This window comes from Styela clava, chromosome 7, assembly GCF_964204865.1.
Source record: "Styela clava chromosome 7, kaStyClav1.hap1.2, whole genome shotgun sequence".
Taxonomy (NCBI): Eukaryota; Metazoa; Chordata; class Ascidiacea; order Stolidobranchia; family Styelidae; genus Styela; species Styela clava.
The window spans coordinates 22365748-22386099 of NC_135256.1; the positions used below are offsets into that span (position 1 = coordinate 22365748).

The 20352-nt window shown below is 33.7% G+C and overlaps 1 protein-coding gene across 1 annotated transcript in view; it reads left to right on the forward strand.

Moving 5' to 3' along the window:
* The window catches only part of LOC120328922 (cGMP-specific 3',5'-cyclic phosphodiesterase-like), a 49850-nt gene that overhangs the window by 20705 nt on the left and 8793 nt on the right, over window positions 1-20352 (forward strand). Inside the window, exons 14-17 of the mRNA XM_039395510.2 lie at window positions 3509-3697; window positions 4000-4086; window positions 4372-4435; window positions 9084-9242. Coding sequence (XP_039251444.1) covers window positions 3509-3697; window positions 4000-4086; window positions 4372-4435; window positions 9084-9242 — 499 coding nt within the window. The remainder of the gene's footprint in view (window positions 1-3508; window positions 3698-3999; window positions 4087-4371; window positions 4436-9083; window positions 9243-20352) is intronic.

Below are 20352 nucleotides of genomic sequence, written 5' to 3' on the forward strand. Positions count from 1 at the left end.
TCAAACGTTACTATCTACACATCCATAAATGTGTCCCTTAAAACTCACGAGACGTTTTATAATTCAAATACCTGAAATGTTGTTCTATTAACAATTTTAATCATGAAGCATCTTTGGGCATTTTAATACATCTATCTAGGATTGCAGTTACGGATTGATTGTTAACATTATAATTCAAATTCAGAAGTTCGTAATTTTATTAAAAATATTATCTGATTAAATTATTCTTCACGCATTAATTGCATGTACCCATACATTCTGCTGTAACATAATATATTCAAAACACTTCGAGGGCCACATGAAAAGCTTTCACGGGTCGTATGCGGTACAGGCTTGGTTCATGAAAAGAACAAAAAAATTGTTTTATTAATTTCAGACAATTTTATATTACATGTAACAGATGTTTATAAAGCTAACGGAAGCAGAGTTTGAGTAGAAAAATTTCTGTTGAGTTATTCAATTTTGCGTGACATCACAATAAGTACGTCAGAATCCAGTGATGAAACCACATTCCATCTGTCATGGGAATCGTCTTTTGTTGCCTGTTCCAAATAAAATTTGATATTTTCGTTTCCCCAGGTTACTTGAACTGACATGCCATTTTAATATATATATCTATAGGCCAAAGGGGTTTATTCAATTTTCATTCGAACGGTTATAAAATAAATACAATCATTCCATTCCATGTAATCATTCCATGTATTAGAACGCGACAGAATAAATTTCTAAATGAGCTGTTATAATGCTCTGCATCCAAATACCCACGGGTTAACAACTGAACATATGAACAGCTTCCACACACTGAAGAACCTGGTCTCAGTGTCTGAATCTAGTATAATAGTACAACATTGAATCACTTTCCTCCAGCTGTCCGATGGTGAATACATTTGTTTCCATGACATTTTGGTTTATAAGACCATCTGAATCGGCTATGAAATCGTATTAGGACGCTCCAGAAGTGTTTGTACCAATATGTAGGTAACTAACTTCGAGGTATATTCACTTGAATAACACAGACAGTCTCCAAACTCGTAGTGGAACTATGGCTTAACCCTAACCTGGTTCACACAATACGGGAATAGCCGTTTTAGAATGGAGATGTGACACAGTAGAAAATATGTAAAAACCATTAGAAATATCTGAATAAATGTCTTCAATACAACAAGACGGATGTCAACCAAATGTAAGAGTACAGTTTGCTATACTAAAATCACAGTTATTCCATTTGAAACCAATAAACTGACTCACCGTTTAAACCCCGATTAGTAATAAAAAAGGGCTTGCAGCAGGTCGCTTACCCACGTGAATATAAAATATACAAAATGGCTTCAGCAGCATCTTTAAAACAAGCAAGTGGTTTTCTTTAATTTCACCTTCTGACTTTTTGAACCCTTATATAAATGTCATAACAATATGCTTTGTCACATTTAAATTATTAGCCGTTATTTTCTAAATAAATATTTGGCGAAAACAAATAGATCAGCAAATAGTGACTTCTATAAATTTTGTATTGCGAAAGTGTGCGAAATTTCACTGTGTTCTGGTCATTCGGATTCTCATTCTTCATTTTTATATGAGTTTTAAGGATTGATATAGTAGTATGTTAAAGTCAACTAAGTGCATTAATCAAATGGTGGCGCTTTCCCTAACGTAGCGAACTTTGATCTGAATCGCGCCCCAAAATGTCACGATACCTTGTTTGGGATGTTTATACATAATATATCTATCGTTCTCGTAACACGTTTCATTTTATTTTATCGTGCTTATCTATGAACCTGTATATTTCGAAAATTGTCCAGTACTTACTACATTTTTGAATATTTTCTTTCAAAAATAGTATCTGATATTACATTCTAGAACAGGGGTCTCCAGCACGCGGCCCGCCAGGCATTTTTTTTTCGGCCCGCGTCAGGATTGAGATTTTTCCATAAAAAACTAAAATAGTACGATATCAACTTTTAGTAAGTTTTATCGTGTCATTTATCATCAAGAGTCCGGTCCGACAAACTGTAAAAAGTGAAGCAAAAATTCCCCACTGTTATTCCACTTTACTACGTTCATGTTTTATTCCAATATTACAATTTAATAATGAATACAATAATTTCATTTCGTATGTTCATTGTGACGAAATAAACGAGTTTCGGTCAGTTCATCATGCCCGAGGAAAGGTTTGCGAAGCTAATTGCACATTCACTTTGCATACCTGCAATGTTAGGCAGTTCTTATATTTGCGAGCATTTTTTTTAACTATGAAAGTTAGCCCTCCGCACACGACTAACGGACGAGCATTTGCATGCTGTCTTAGGACTAGCAAACCAATGCAAAATAAGGCCAAACATCGAAACCAAATATCCAGCACAAGTAAATGAATATATTTCATGTCTCGTTTGCTGTAAGATTCAAGTGTAATTTCAACACAATACATTCAGAGACTCATTTTTGTACTTAATTTTTTGGTTTGCGGCCCGCGTGGCCAATAAATTTCAAAAAGTGGCCCGCGACATGTTTTGAGTTGGAGACCCCTGTTCTAGAATATATACAACACGGCATACCAGACGTAATTTTAAAACAAATATTTTTCTGCTAAACGGCGACAATTTGCAGAGCAATACAAATGCTGTGCAATAAATTATCATATTTTTCTATTACCTTATTATTTATAGGCATTTAAATTCTAAACTTCAATGAGAATTACCCTTTCTGTAAATAAAGCTGGATACATATAGACGGATTCCTTTAATTAAGATATATTGCTTAAGCGTATTTGCTATATGTCAACTTTATGGTATTCTACCAACACATGGCGCGGTTGCTATCTCTTTGTTGTTGGTAATTTTATTATGCTGTATATTTGGAGAGACGACATGTAGGGCTGTGAAAATACTGTAATTTAGATTGAACTAACTTTAAAATAAATGTTGTTCGAGTTGATATTCCAGAAGTCAAACAATTGGAATGTTTCGGACATAGTTCGTGCAATATAGGGTAGAAACAAGTAGTTAAATGATGGATGAATTATTACATTGGTCACTAAACTGCATTGGTCTGCAGCGCCCGTAATTGAATCGGCGCGGCGGTGTGGCTCAACGGGCTAAGCGTTAGGAATACGCTCGCCACCGCACCTCTGATTACTCTGCGTGGGCTCGCAGGTTCGAATCCCATTCAGGGATGAATATGTGCGAGAGGATTGCTGGACTCCTCGCCGTCGTTGGGTGGTTCACGTAACCGCTGGTCGGTTACGGCTTCCTCCACCACCAAGTCCATGCTTCCGAAAACAGACAATATAACTAATCCCATACCCGACTTGGAATGGTAACAGGACGAGAGGCCGTGGTTCGCCATATCGGCTTTCCTTTCCCCCGGGATAAATATGTAAATCCTAATCCTAATCCAAGTACATGTATTTTTCAATAAGACGATTACCTTGTGGTTAGGACGTTAATTCGACTATGCTGACATCTTATGTTCAAAATCCTAGATGCATTTCTAAAACAATTTATATTTTCAGAGCTGGAGCACCTCTCGCTGTCCTATATAACACGTCGACATTGGAAAACCATCATTACAATACATGCTTACAAATCAGTAGGATGGAAGGCAGCGATATTTTTGCATCATTTACCGATGAAGAGTTCACTTATGCTTGTGAAATAATGAAACATGCTATTCTTGCTACGGATTTGGCTCTATATTTCCAGTAAGTAGATGAAATCGGTTGCCTTATATAAACCCGGAATCGTCATAAACCAGTACTGATGTATTAACCGGAAAAGCCACATATTTCGACGAAAATATTGTTCGGTCATAATAAATCCCAACCAATATCCACATGCGGCGCACGCAAGCTTACTTTGCGCCTGAGTGTTCGAAATAGTTCTGAAGCCTTATGGGATGCAAACATGCTATTCGTTTCTACCTTGATATATCCAACACGTACAAATACATCAACAAGGTGCTTGCTGTACTTCCATTTTGAAATTGTTGATATTTTATTTACAGACGAAGAAACACTTTCCGCAAACTTTTGGACGAAAATAAACCGGAAGCTAGAGATTTTACGACCACAGATAATAAAATGTTACTGATGTAAGTTTTGACTATTTTTGTGTAAAATTTTTAAATTTTATTTTGATAATTACTCCTCAATTTTCTTCAATTTTGAAAAACGAGACTATTTTAATTTGAACATATTAAAATTCTTAAAAAACCTATTTGAAGGTGTCTAGGTCTTGGGCAAAAAGGGTGTTGTATGTAATTATTTCAAGATTTCAATTCGCAAAAATCTGTATTGCGAATCAGTCGAAAAAATTTTGCTTTAAGACATTCAGTTAGACTAAAACAGGCTTTATATTCATCTTACCACAATTTCAGGTCGATGTTGATGACAGCATGTGATCTTTCTTCAATCACGAAACCTTGGGAAGTTCAACAACTGGTTAGTAGCGCATTTCTATGTTTCTTTAGTAAAATTTCCTATGAGGTAATGAAATGCCGAGTTTCAAACATGGCTCCGTACAGTTACTGAGATTTGAAAAAATACATTGTGTTTTAATCATTTACCACTAAAGAAGTTTAATTGAGCTTGTTGTTGGAATTGCTCAATATGTTTGCCGATTCTACAGCACGGCTTATATTGCAAATTATTCTCCCATAAACCTAACCCTGGTGGGAATTGTGCTATTCCGCGTGGTAGATCTTTAAAACATCGGTGACGTACTATTATTTTTATCTGATTTTAAGTATACTTATTGCTTGATTTGAAGTAAACTCTGGGATGGGTTTGGCAACAAATCTGGCGTCCTTCGAATACGATAGACATGATCTGTCATGCATAAAAGATTTACTTGAAGAATATAGTGATATTTACTTGTATTGCATAACATCGTATTACGATACTTATATAACTCGTCTCTGGAACAATTCCAGAATTTATCGTATGCCGGCTAATAATTAGTCAAACGTCTTGCTCATCTTTTACTCCAACAAAGAAAGCTGATCCGGGTCAATATTTGGCTTACCATTGAAGAAAATTTATTCTTAGAATTGGGCTAAAAATAGACTCAGAGGAACACAAAAGAGACAGGCTTCCTAAAATTAGCCATACAATTAGTATGCTTTCTTGAAAAATTAGAAAGCTTATGTTTTATTTTAATCAGTTTTTGCAATCAGACGCCTGTTCAATTCATCAATGAATTACTACTGTTGTTTGTGATGATTATTCCTAATATTCAAATACATTCATACCACCCACAGCGGAATAATTTGAAGGCGAAAATACGGAAAAGATCGATGTGACATATTTTTATCAGAATATGAATTTTAGGATGACAAAGCGAAAGATATACTTTTTTGCACCCTTGAATGATATGTGTAAATCGATGACCATTCATGAGATATGAATAGAACAAGTCGCCTGGCAGAGAAGCCTACAAATAATTTTGGAATCTAAATTTACTTTCATCGCATTACTTGCTATTGACCAGTATTTTAGGATTGAGAACTATCTATTCGTACTCTTTTCTCCAATTTTGATAACTTTTGCTTTCAAATTAGAAAAAGGATTAAAATAATGTAATAATCATTAAAGAATTAGCCGGGGTGTTTTGCAGATCGATATAATGTTGTCGACATCGCAAACCAAGTTAAACCTTCGCAAAACACAAATATTTTCAATCATTAATACATTTCAATGATAGGGAAAATCATGCAATGCAGTCACATTTCGCGCTACGAAAATATTTTAAGTTATCATATTTTTTCAGTTGCCCAATCTAATAGATTTTGTCTTTTGTGTGTGCGATTTCAAAGAACATCCGACTACTAACACTGTATTGTTACATCAAAGCTTCAATACAAAATTACATATGGCGCGGTCACTTATGCACGCTTTGATCTGAACCACATCGAAGGCTGTGCAATTCTAAAAATTCTTTACGATTCTTTGCTGTTCTCTCCCACATCCCGACCTTCCTTCCGGGAAGCGCCCTATGTAGGTCGCAGAAAACAACTTGTACGAGCTTAATACAGACAACAACTGTCTCAGTATTTATATATTTTACCTATATATATAAGTTGAATGTAAAATTGTGAAACAAATAGCAAATTTGGAAGAACCAAAGGCAAGCCTCGAAGTTACTGCTTTGCTCTGTCAAGGCAAAATATGTTTCTTGTTCCTTTTTGTGTAAAATAAATATAAAAACATCGCGTTCGTACAAATGGCCAGTTGTGATTGGCTGAATGAAAAGGTGGGGATCGTGCGGTATATATCAATTTGTATTCTATCTGAACATCGAAATAATACGAATTTATATATAAATATTAAAGTAACAACTCTTGATGCTGTAAATAAAATATCCCCGTACTCAACGATTACTGAGTTACCGGAGGCGTATGCCCGAAAAGAGTTCAGTGTCTGTAGTAGCTCTGTGATTGCGAATATGAATGTGTTTGCTTGCATATATGAGAATTCGGAGGATTGGTTGTTATTGTATAAAAGTCCTGAAATTCTATTCGCGGTGAAATTTTAGTGTATGTTAACGATTTCCTTTAAAAGCGTTGAATTTAGGAATTTTTAATACGTAGGTTGGAGGGCATATAAGTCGGTGCATATACTTCAGATAAAAATGAGCACGAGAGCTCTTGTAGTCGATTGGATTGGATAAATTTATATTTTGACATTCTACCGGAAACGCTTATATAGACCATGAGTCATTCTTCTAATATGTACATTATGTACGGCCATGCTCGAAAGATTGTAACCAATATGCTGGAACCGAATGGACTTCAATTATTAACATATTTCTATACTGACCACTCACAAACACATATTCTTATTTATAGGATGCATACGTGACTAAATACCTTGTGACTATGGCGCATAGTTCTTTTATCCACTTAATTACGAAGTGATCTAAGTTGACTATCTGAATAAAAACAACATACACAAACATTGTAATCGATTTCAGAGTTAACCATTGGTATCTAAAACACTACTTATACTTCGCGAAATCCGCTGCGCTATAGTATTCAGTTTATTACAAAAACTTTTAAAGTACGTTTTCTTCTTTTGTCCGTATTCAAAATCCACGAGTATGGCAAATTTCATTTGAAAACCTGTCTAAAAGATGCACGGCAGCGTTTCCCTCAAATAACATTTCCCATAAGTGGCAAGAACGCGTGTCTGATACATCCATGTGATAATACTTCATTTTATGCAATATAAGTATTTCGTGAACATTCCGTATTAAATTGTTTATATCGCTAAATATGATTACAAAAATACGAATCATTAAATAGAGTAGACCATCAGGGTGAAGACTCTCAATTCAATTATTTTGTTTGGTTGGAGTTACGTCAAAATTGCGTCACACAACGTCAAAGTTGTTTACACGTAGATAGCTGACGCCATTTCCGATGGTTTTATCATAAGAATGTTTCAAACGGCTATGCCCATATTGAGCAGTTTTGATTCTGTATTTTCGTTCTTTTATTCGTAATCGATTTTTTGTCAAGAATAACAATGTGCTGTTGCAATACTGATTAGAATGAAAGCATTTGTATCGATCGTTGAAAATTTATCTTCAAAAAACATCACAATCTGATTGAAAAGTAGATAAAGATAGACAAAATGAACTGGCGTTACCGGTATTAGATATCTTTTGTTAGACGCTACCGGATAAGAATTGAAGAATAAAACAAAAGGCGCGATGGGACATCAATATACATTAGCACAGATTTAACGGAAATTGAAGCATAAATTAAACAGCGCAAATCCAATATAAAGCAATAGTGAATTCGACACAAAAAAAGTATTCTTCAAATACCCATGTATGCGAAATGGTGATTGGTATAACAAGAAACATCCGTTACATTCTCAACTCCAAAAAACAGCTGCAGTAAATCTTTTCGAATTTTTAATATCCCAGTTCAATATCACGCTAGGTGTCGCAATAAGTAAAAAATGTGGGAGCTGAAATTTCTCAAAATATTCCCGATTATTTTTTTTATTTGTCCTTGAAGTAAATTTGGTTTATTTCGAATAATTTTCATGGCAAAATTTTCGTTTATTCGTGAAATCTGGTCGAATTTCATTTGTGATTGATATTTTATAATCGAAATACAGGCCACGTGAATGTCGCTAGATTTTACTAATCTTCCAACAAGGTTTGAAGACACGCATTCTCCATTCCCTGAAAAATACCTATACATTTTTCTATAGTCACCATAATCGTAAAGAAGCGTGTGATAATGTCAAGCTAATGGGTTACTTCATTAATCCTCGACAAAAATAAAAAATGTTTTTGATAAAGGTTTTCTTCGTTAATGAGTTTCTTGGCAACTATAATTAGTTATAGTCAAGGCGCACCGTATGCATCATTTGGAGATATATCTAAAATCAATTTCGATGTGACCAGCTACTTATCAATACATTTGGTATGTGTAATAATATAAAACCGCCATTACTGCAATTGAAATCTTGTTGAGCAATGAAAATATAAAATAAACATAAGACTTTTTCGGCATTATCCGCAAACCAGCGACAAGGAGAATTCGTTGTCCATCAAGATCATTTGATTATAGTAAAGAGTTGCAAGTTAACGATTGTGTGTACAGTGCAATTTACCATATACTTTTGGATATATAATGTATACATCGAAAATGAAAATTACAAGTCCCAATTCACGTGTTAGGAATAATAATCATTTCTAGAATGTAAAAAGCATAACTACTCTCAATGACAAACTTTCGCGACGATCAGTCCAAATATCAGCTTTAAACACATCCGGCGTTTTTAACCATTTTCGTGAATTAATATACCGGTATATTGAATTTTTAATTCCGTCGCAATAAACAGCTCTTATGACCTTTTGAAAAACTAGATTCGATCTGGATACGCAATAATTAACCAATAACTTGAAGATCCATTTAGTATGTTTCATGTCTGAGCGTATTGTTATATCATCATTGTTTATGATAGATTATCATGTTAAACAATGGTAAGACATACCAAATTATAGCTGATATACTGGAGCCTAATTCTTGCTCAAAGGAAAATCACCAAACAACTTCATTTTGTGTTTTAGATGGCGGTCAATGTCACAAACGAATTTTACGACCAAGGAGATCAAGAAAGACTTTTATTTGGAACTGAACCAATTGCTATGATGGATCGGAAGAAACAAAAAGATCTTCCCAAAATGCAAATCGGTTTTATTGATGGTGTCTGCTCAATGGTGTACGAGGTATGATTCATTCAATTATTTCGCTATAGATATGCAATCCTGCATACTTCAAGTTGTACTGGGATATACGAATAGAGATGCAGTCGAATTTGACGATATTTCTAATCATTTTTTATAAAATTATGATTGATAAATTCATGTAGTCGATGATTGCTGTATATACTGTGATGTATTAACACAAGGTTGCTTTGATCATATGAAATTTTTCATTGAATAAGTAAAGCGAGTTTTAGTTATAACATGAAACTGGAATCTTCTTTATTTTCGAAAATATTGTTTTGGTGTTGCGTTGCATGACAGTGTGGCTTTTTTATTTGTTTTTCCGATGGTGACGTCAACATGCATTAACCGGAGAAATTCCTAACTTTGTGACGTCAACATAGACGTACTAGTTGGCATATTTGCGCTTTTATGGCGTCTTGAGTCGCAGACATATCGTGCAACACGCTTTGCCGCTTTGGCTAAGTTTTAACCGCAATGGCAGTTAAAATATTTTACGACTTTGTCATCAAATTGGCGTACTCAATAGCATAATATTAGAATTTGTTTAAGATCAAACAAACTTGGGCCAAATTATTGCTTATATCTCACAAGCTCGATATGTTACCCCAAAGGCATTTGTGAACCCAGACGACATTAATTGCAAATGTATTCGTTTTCTATGCGGAATATCGTAGAAGTATGTATTTGGCATTTGTTTTCATAATCATTATCATAAGTACAAATTACATTAGCATGAGTATACACATACATAGAGGAAAATGCATTCAATTTTCGCGAAATGTGTAATTGATTTAACTATTCCGATTTTGGAGTCTGGATTCAGTTTGCCTGGTATCAAGAAAATTTAATCAAATGTTCTAATTCATCACTTTTGTAGAAATAACATCAAATCTCGAAGTTTATAAAATATATTGAAATAATTCCATATTTTCATGCATTGTAAATGAGCGAAATGATTCATTGTTTGAACACGAACGCTATGGAGTATAAATCCCTAGAGGAAATGAGATTAGTGCAGCAGAACACAGTCTGCAACTCAGCATAACATGCTGCAATAAACGTAGTGTGTCTGTTTAGTACACAATATGCCCGGCCCAAGTGTGTTAGATAGAGCAACTTTTGATCAGGTCAACTATATTGAACATTTATCTAACAGCTGTATGGGGAATTCATGATATTTGTTTACACTGGTTTGAAAAAAGACGGTGTTTTCCAACAGGCGGTTTCAATCGTCGTTGTTGATTTACGTAGAAAGGTAAAATCGATTATATTGCACATAAATCGGAGACTGCAGCTTGACGTGATATTTTTAGCCTATTTAACTGACACATGAATACTATTGGCTTGGTGATAAACATTGAAACAACGTTAATGACATTTCGAAAGATGAGACTCAAATGAGTTTAACATTAACATAATATGTCAGTGAAGACGACGTACCCACTAACAACGTGCTCTAAGCATAAATCTCTATTTTTGTATCCAATAATCTTATCACCATCACACACACTTTCGACATTTACCTTTATTGAAAAATTCATCGAAAATGGAAATATTAAAGCGACTTCGAATATGACTTCAACACCCCCTCAAACATTTCTGTTGCTGACGACAGCTTGTCACTTTGTATATAACTTCATTAATTCAGAAAGTGTGAGATTAGTAATCACGACGCAGTCGCATTTTTTGTTTATATTTATATGTAAAATAAACGAATTTCCGAGCAGAAACTATCGTTTCGGACGCAAAGGAGAATTTTGTCCTTTTCTCCAAAGTTACCATAAATATTATTTTCGCGACTTTCTCTACAATACTTACAATACTTCTCTATTTCTTTCATTTTTACTATAAAATATTATTGACTATAGTTTCACTTCATAACATCGCAAAATTTCAGGTCATTGTTTTAATTAAAATGTTGTTTACGCAAAACCTCTACCGAGGACACTTCAACTTTAAAACAAACCAAATACCCTTGGAACGGGGAGCTCTTCAATTCGTTGTTGGTAACAATGTATTTTTGTGAATCAGTCGAGCTCTCAAGGGAATTTGATCAAAATTAATTTCCCCTAGTTTGGTCAAGTATGGAATGTTTAAAATTTGCATTTGGTAGCTTGGTTTATGTACAGTCATGCGTTGACAAGTATGGCGTATAGTATTCTCGTGACACACATACCATTCCATTCATACCAATCAAAAGAAAACTTTAAATTGAAAATAAAAACCGACAGGGAGATTTGTTATTTTTATCAAATTCGTTTTAAATCGTTAACCCAGTTGGTTGAAAAAGATGTTTTGACAAAGTTTGTAATATATTTTTATATTTTTGAATGGTATAATCTGATATCACGAAATGTTTTTGGCATTTTGATTTTACTTAAGATTATTCATCTTGATATCTAATGACAAATTAATGGCATTGTTTTAATGTGATGTTTTTCTTAGCTTTTGAACGTTTTGTCAAGCAAAAAACAACAACAATACGTTTAATTTAGTACTTTCCGATGAGATCACTTTTCCCTCTTCTATTTTACCGATTATGAAGTCAGAATCAAGCTGAAATTTGATAATAAATGACGTTGGGTTTTAAAAGTGTTTTTGAAAGAACTATTTTTCGAATACAATTTTTTTTCGTTTTCCAATGTTATGTGCGTCACGCTTTTGTGGTCTGAAGACATTTTTCAAATGTTTTCCGGTTTATCACCTTGTTTTTAGCAAAACACTTATACAAATATATCAATCGTCTTTGGCAGGTCGGAAATAGAGACATTGGATAAAACAACATATTATTCAACCGCCCGATTTCCGTTGAATCCATCAATATACACTTGTAAATTATGCCAATTTAAATGGTTAAATTAGTTATTTAGCAAAGACAACAAAAAATATTGGAGAGGTCTCATCTTTCATCACTGCGTGAATTAATCAGCGTCAGATTTGGCATATAGTTCAAAGTTCATGGGTTCTCCCAACGTTCCGTTAGATATTTTGAACGCGAAGATGATAGATTATGCCACTAATCCCAATTAATTTAATTCTGTGCAATTTTTCAATATACAAAAACATATTTGGCATCTATTTACTGCGAGGTGTACCAAAAATCAAAAACACAATAATTGAAATTACATCTATTTATCTGCGGGGGAGAGAAACCAATGACACAGGCAAACTGAATCGGGAACTACATCATATTTGTTCATGTTTCATGTAATTTCAATTGTTGTGTTTTCGATTTTGGGTAGACCTCGCAGTAAATAGATGCCTTTCCCCCGCAAAGCAATTCGAAGTCATTACCTTACTATCAGTTTGACACTGTTGGTTTTCAAACTCCACTTGGTTTAAATATAGGTGTATTGGCTGCTTCCGGTATTTGATTGTTGAAGATCAAGTGCAGTAATGTTTTATTGTTCCAACAGTTGGTGAAAACAACTTCCGGGTGATTTGTCAAAATAGAATAATATACTCGAAAGTGAAGCGTATATGTTTGATACACAACTGAACATAAAAATGAAGTTTTACCGTATGGGCAAAAATTGTGAGCGTAAAAATAACGAAATATTTTGTCTTATTCTTGGATTATTGTCACCGGAAACCAGAAAATAGGAGTAGACATTATTTTTATCAAAATATTTGCAACAACGATATTACAAACGAATTTAATTTCCTACATGAATAATTGAGATCAGCGTTGAAGAAATTCTCCTTTAAAATATGTTCATTTATTTTTAACTGGTTGGAGTGAGCTAAGAATCTGTTAGTCATATTTCTCCCAATGTCAAATCAGATTATGGAGACAAAATGCCCACATTGCTTTATTCACATTAATCAATGGTGCATTATGAATGAGAAAAAAATTGAGACCAAAACAATTCAACTTCGTACCATTACTTCCGTATTTATTCAACAACGCAAACACTTATTTACTTTATATAGATGGGTAGTCAGAAATTTCATTCCAAAGTCCAGAGTTGAACAATTCCTTTCTCGCTCTTAATATGTCACCATTCACCGTTTCGTGGTAAACGCGGTTTTTATCGTGTTAAACAATTTTAATAAGTTACTGTTTTCGTAAAATTAAAATGATCCGCTCGTCTTTGAAGCAACCAGTTTAATTCATATACTCATTTAAAAATACCCTTATTTGAATGTATATCACGAATCAGAAAATAACTAGTAATTTACCATACTTTTATGATAATAGTTAACTCATGGGATATAAAACATCGGAAATATTGAGCCAGTTATAGTCACAGATAAACCCGCGCAAAACAATACTAAGGCAGAGTTCGATAAAACACCTATTATATTATAGGCTATTCCATTCAGCAGAATTTTGGAAATCAGGATCGATGTATAGGTGTTACCAAATAAAAGTGAAGTCATGCTAAGCTTTGATTTATGGATCGCCTTTTTGTGAGGTAATGCTATCATCTTCGACTGATGATCAAAAATGTAAATTTGTCTGATAGGTTTTTTGCATAAATTGGTTATAATTTCTCTTAATTTGCTAAAAATTCAAATTGAATAATCGCTTTACCGAGCAAGGAGTTGGGAACCGAACTACATCTTTTTTGTTCATGTGTCATGTAATTTCAATTATTGTGTTTTTGATTTTGGGTAGACCTCACAAGGGTATACAAAAGGCTTAAAAAGTATCACATCGATCAAAATTTATATGAACGGGAGAAAATTGTTGTTGGCACAAATCACTACTTCCAACTCATACAACAGAAACTCATTGGACCGTTTATATTGCAATTCCAAGAACTATGTAACACAGCGTAGTGCCAAATGATTACTAGCCAAACAAGATGTGGGCAACCCTCCCAGGAGGATATTGAGGAATTTATGATTGTGAGGCACAGTGTATCATGTATACAGGAGCAGGAACAGCGCAATGATATGTGTTTTATGATTTACCGTGAGCTAATATTTCTTGACAGACTTCAAATGGGGAGGATTCACAGTCATGTTTAGCAGGTTAATGTGGGGATGAGATGTTTTCAAATTCGGAAGACTATTGGTATGTGGAATTATGATATAGAGATATACTTACTAACAAAATGACGACCCATAATCCAATTCGAGGGAATATCGAATCGTATTTTAAAACATCTGGATGACAATTTTACTACCCATTTGTTTATTTAGCCGGAACATAGCGTCAAATATATATCTGAATAAAATATTGCTTTTTGCTAAACGTAACATCGTTCTAGTAAACTAGCGAAATATCAGATATATCAAGCATGCTTCGAGTAAATATGGAGATTTATCCTCTTTTATGTGTGGCCAATTTTTGTATTTGCTTTACTGGGTGAAAATTAAAAAAATCGTTACATTTACTTTAGGATAGCTATGTCAATTTGAACAATACTCGATGGCTGTAAAATTTTATTGGTTGAATGAGAACCAAACGATTTACCAGAAGAAGGCGTAGGCAGGATGGTTGGTGCGATAAAAATAACATTTGTCTCGTAAACCATAGGATGCTCGAGTGAGTGGAGTGAGCCAAAAATGCAGCTGTTGTATTATTAGATTGGTGCGAGGAAGTAATAGTTTTGTTGTGGTTTTCGTTGCAGTTCTAACTACGATAATCGAACGGCTCTCAGTTTTGATAGTTTTCATGCTTTAGTTCTAATTTCGTTTGAAACAATATAATCTGTAGCATTATTATTATTATGTTTTAATACCTTTTTCTCGTTACAATTTTTAAATATGTTGTCGTGGTCGATTTAAAGATCTTTCTAACAAGATTACCAAGAAAACAAGGTAAATTCAATTTTTTTACCCGAATTATCTTCACACTTTTTGGCAAAGTTTCATATTACTTGAACATTAATGATTATATATTATATTGCTGTATTACCGTCGAATTTAAATATTTTGCGAATGCACTGCGCCGAATCAGATTTATCTCAACTATGTATTATTCTCGTTTTAAATTTGATAGTCGCATCATCGTTTTTTTCTTTAATTTTAGTCGTTATTATCTCATGTTCACTTTTTTCTTCTGCCACTTTTGAGCTTCCGTGTAATCAGCCGTATTTGAATAAATAGTTCATTTCCTAAATACACTGCTTAAGATGCATATTTAATGAGACAAACGCTCAATACCTTTCCATCATTCTAAAAAAGTAAATGAATGTACATGCATGTCGAAGCAAATGGCGTTTTGTTAACTATTGTGTCTTTTCATATTAAGCTTTGGAACTAAGTATTCTCCAAAGGCCTTTTCCCACTTGTCTATGATGCATAATTTAAATGTCAAGCTGGCCAAGTAACTCGATTTTGACCCGGGATGACTAAGTCGAATTATTCAGTATTATACTTCGCGAATGTGAAAATTATAATCAACGGCCTTCTGAATAATTCAGTTTTATTCCGAAAATCGACAAAATTATTGAGTAATAATTGTGATTGAACCGAGTTAGGTGGTTATTTATGAATTGTTGTTACGTTTTGTCATCAAGAAAAAATACAATATCGATGGATATAAATCGAACCAACAATAAATAAAAACAATGTAAAAAAAATTATATTCAAATGAAATTTTACTTCTCGCCAACAACTGGAATTCACTGAACTCGGCAGTTTATGCGACCTCATGTATATGTGTTTGAAGTTTATAATTTTGCACTGGATCGACAAATTTATCGTCGTATACTTACCATACCATTCATGCCACCATCGTAAATGCGGTCAAGCATTAAATAGTTTGGTTTAATATTGAATCATAAAAAGGCATCCTAATGCCTTCTTAAATGTGATAAATTGTAAATCTTAATATAGTATTTCATACCAGCAAGGACTCTGTGGCATAATGGTGTATGACAATCTCATCTCTTGAGATTATTTTTGTACATCTTGAGTCGCCAGCCCAAATATATATCAGCAGTGGTTCTTATTCATAAGCGATATATCAACTTGGTTTCAAAATGTTTTATGTTTTTTTCGTTGCATTTTTCATTCAAAACCGTCCGAAATTAGAAAAATAAAGAATACTCTGTTACCGAATAAGACGAAAATGTCGAAAATTTGTTTGACGTCTTAGGGAGCAATATCTGTAATGAGCTACAAAAGGGGTCAATGCAGTTTTACTTAGATATATATAAAGATCCTTAAATTCAGATTCTCAAAAGTTTTTACTTTAGGTTTGAGGTGGCACGAATACGCCCCATTTATCACAACTAATGAGGTCATTCTTTTGCATAGTGCATGAAACACACCATTCCAAATTCGGATTATGTTTAACTAAGAATGATCTGTAATGCATCGAATTAGAAAACTGGTTTAGAAACGGATCACCTCCGATCTGAAATAAATTGTCATTTTACCTTTCATATTTTGCGGTTAAGCAACCCGATCTTAAGCTAAAAGCAAATACATGTCAACGTCCTTGGAATATCGATTTCACGCGCAAACATAAGAAAAGGAGATGGAACCAAACGAAAAACATTTAAAAAATTATATAGCGTTATAAATTGAGGAAAGGGCAAAAAAAAGAGATTGATTTAGATATGAATAAAATATAGATTAAGTTTTTTGAAAGGCATGATTGTCAAGGTCATACAACTCCGAGGTCAAAGCTGTGTCTGCGACATTCCCGTTAACCTAAAATATCTTGTTAAATATGCAATCGTGCATTATAATTCTGTTCGAGTTGGTCTTCCTGTACACGCGCACAAATTTCGACATGCATAAATTCGGGAAGGTATAAGCGAACACTATTTAGCATTTTATTTTAGGCTTAAACTTATCGGCTTGGATCAAAATAGGAAATTATGGTAATTTGATGCGAACTTACTGGTACCACATTCGGGTAATGTGCTGAACAAAAAAAATGGGAAATTGTGAAGCTGGTTGGACTTCATTTTGAAGATAGTATTATCCCTTTGTTTTAATACGTTTTGTAATGTGGGAAAAGAACTGTATCAGCATTGCCTTTAAGAGTAATTGTTCATTATTCACGACCAAGCTAATAACTCGATTTGGTGTTATTTATTCAATAAACTGTATACTCTACTGGGTCTACAGATAACGGATAAAAACTTCCTAAAAGAAACTTTATTTTTTTAATATTCAAATTGACATATCATAATCACCAAAATGCGAATTACCCTCTTAACCAGAGTTAGATACTGCATACATAAATATTCAGTGATATACGCTAATTGGACACGTTAAGATGTGTCAGTTTTAACTTGAAAATTAACTAAATTTGTACTGCTTCGTGTTATGCCTGTCTTACTAAATTAAAGTTGAATTAATCTCGTTAAGAAATAATTTACTTAAGGTCAATCAGGTCTAAGCTTTGGATTGTAAAGAAAACCACAATGTCATCCATGTATTGCATGTTATGCCAATCAACGTCGATAAACAAGTTCATATTGGTTTAATATTATTTCACATTTGGGTGCGATTTCTTGATTTGAACTTTACTATTCCGCTCACTTCATGCGAGATGGGAGTATTTAGTTTCATACCCCGTGCAACATTACCCTGATTTACAAGTTTTCATGAATAAACGCAAACTAAATTTAGATCCCACATACTGCTCGGGGCGCTCGAACTACCGCAGGAATCTGGAACTGCGACAGATTCGACTGCAACAGTCTGCACGCTTCAGGCCTGATATTAACACAGAATCAATTCAGGCTTGATCAAACTTAGTCCGTTAATAATGTTACTTTAGTTAACCGTGTTTCATGCTCAGTCATACCTAATTCAAAAATAAATTCTCAGCCTCAAATATGAAGGAATTTTGAATTTAATGTCACCTCCACTTTGTGGGCGACATTTATTTCATCGACCGAGACGGCTCACTTTGGACTTGAAAGTATAAATAATTTGAAAACGAATGAATTCTTCGAAAATATAACAGGCTTTTAATAGGATTCTTAATAGGATTTTTGACAGGCAAACTCTCTAGATGTCAAGGTCGACACACAAAAAGTTTACGAGATGATTTGAATTGAATTAATATTCTTCAAGCAACAATAGGCTAATGTTCTTTTTTAAAAAAGATTATTGTTCAGGTATTCAATTGCAGGAATAAACTGTTTTTGAAGAGACGCAATTACTGTAAAAATAAACTACATCGTAATTTTCAGTCCAGTTATGAGCCCTGACAAACCAATTAGAAAATTATGGGATGTTTCAAAATATCGGCCACTCTTTTTACATTTGAGCATATAGTTTTTTAGTGGCATTAATATCCAACGCATGAAATGTGCTAAAATGTCGGGTAAATATGGAAAGCAATGATACAAACTTTGGTAATCGTCGTATCCGAGTTTCAATACGGTACAGTTAATTGCTAGTTGGTATATTTAGTAATAGAGGGAAATGACGCTAATCAGCCATTAATATATTATACAAAATTGAGATAATTTACCCAGCATAGAATTGAAATTGACCGAAATTTAGTCAAAATTTCCAACTATGATCTGCTGTTTATCGGGAAAATTTATCGAACAAGATTGTTTTAATATTGATCATATAATGACTACCCTCAGCGTCACAAAAAAACCCATAAGTTTGCCAAACTCACTTCCGCGTGTGCAAATAGGTAATTACTATGGATTCGGACGTGTGTCGGACCTTCTCATCGATTTGCTTCCTTGTTTACTTCCGTGTTGTTGGCCCATGCAAAAGGAGAGAATTATACAAAACGAGAGAGTGAGCGGAATTGAAGTTAGTAGACTACGAAATTTGCGTGAAAAAATATGTTGCGTTTATAACGAACTTCAATCCACAGCTTGTATTAACTTCCTCGACACTTTAGCGAGTAAAGGTTTAGTTATTGTAGAGGTACAGGAAGTGTGTTACTGTCCGAAATTAGTTAGTTCATTGTGCGACAAGTCTAAAGATAGGATAATACGCATTTAAAAGTAGCCATGGTGTTTAGTAGTTTAAGTTTCAGATGAGTGCAAAAATAACGTAATGTAACTATTTTGCAATTGCAGCAAATAAAAATATTTATTACAAATGCTGTTTTAATATAATGAGAAAACAAGCTCAAGTTTCACCTCTAGAAATGGTTCAAGTCGATAATCCTCAAGTAAGTAAAATCATATATTGGAAGTATTGTAAATTTAAAGTAGAAGCTTACTGGTATGTTATAAGTATATTTTGAAATACACATTTGGGTACTACCCTGTTATAGCCTAACCATCAAAAAGTAAAGGAATACTGGATAGAAGCATTGAACAACAAATGTATATACATCATTTTTTTACACCAATAAAAATATCAAAATTTTACTAAATCTATTGGTGAAACTCAAACATCGCAAATTTGGTGTTACATACCAGAGTAGATTTAGATAAATAAAGATAGACATGGGTGTATTCTCCTAGAAAGCCTTTTACGACATAAAACAAAAATCTCTACAAAAGAATCATGTCAGAATTACAAATTTTTTTTATTAGGCATGGATCACGTTACTTCATCTAGATTTTAGGAAGCCTATACATAATATAAACCAAATGAACTTTTCTCGATGATTTGGGTCACTTGCACTCTTTCCGGTAAAGAATTCCTATGATGCTATTCGTCTATTATCTATCTATCTTAGGATTGCAGTTATTCTCATATATTGGTGCAAATATAATGCAGGCCGATACAGTTACACGGGGAATAGTTTTTTTGTTATATGAATATACATTCCAGCATTCGGGTTTCTCATTGAGGAAATATGAGAAATTATAAAAAGTCCGTTTCTCGATATAAAACTAATATGACAACGACTTATTATAAAAAACAATTTCACAAAATTGCAGGAATTCACCTTCGTATATACATGTTTTATATCAGGGGTTAAACAAATATTAATATTGGATGACTATACTAGACTACAGCAAATAAACTTCCAATGTATTGAACGTCGGATAATCTTACACTGTTAAAAAAATTCTATAACTGTCAATGATTGAAACCTTACGGCTTTTTTGAAAAAATTATCAAATTTCAAGTGAAATACTAAGCTTATTTTTCAAAACGGCACATTCCAAAAACGCGTATAGTTATCTATTTTATTGAAATAGGTTATTTTGTCGAGGAACGTGGGACAAAGTTTCCTATGGTCACAACGACAAGACAAACA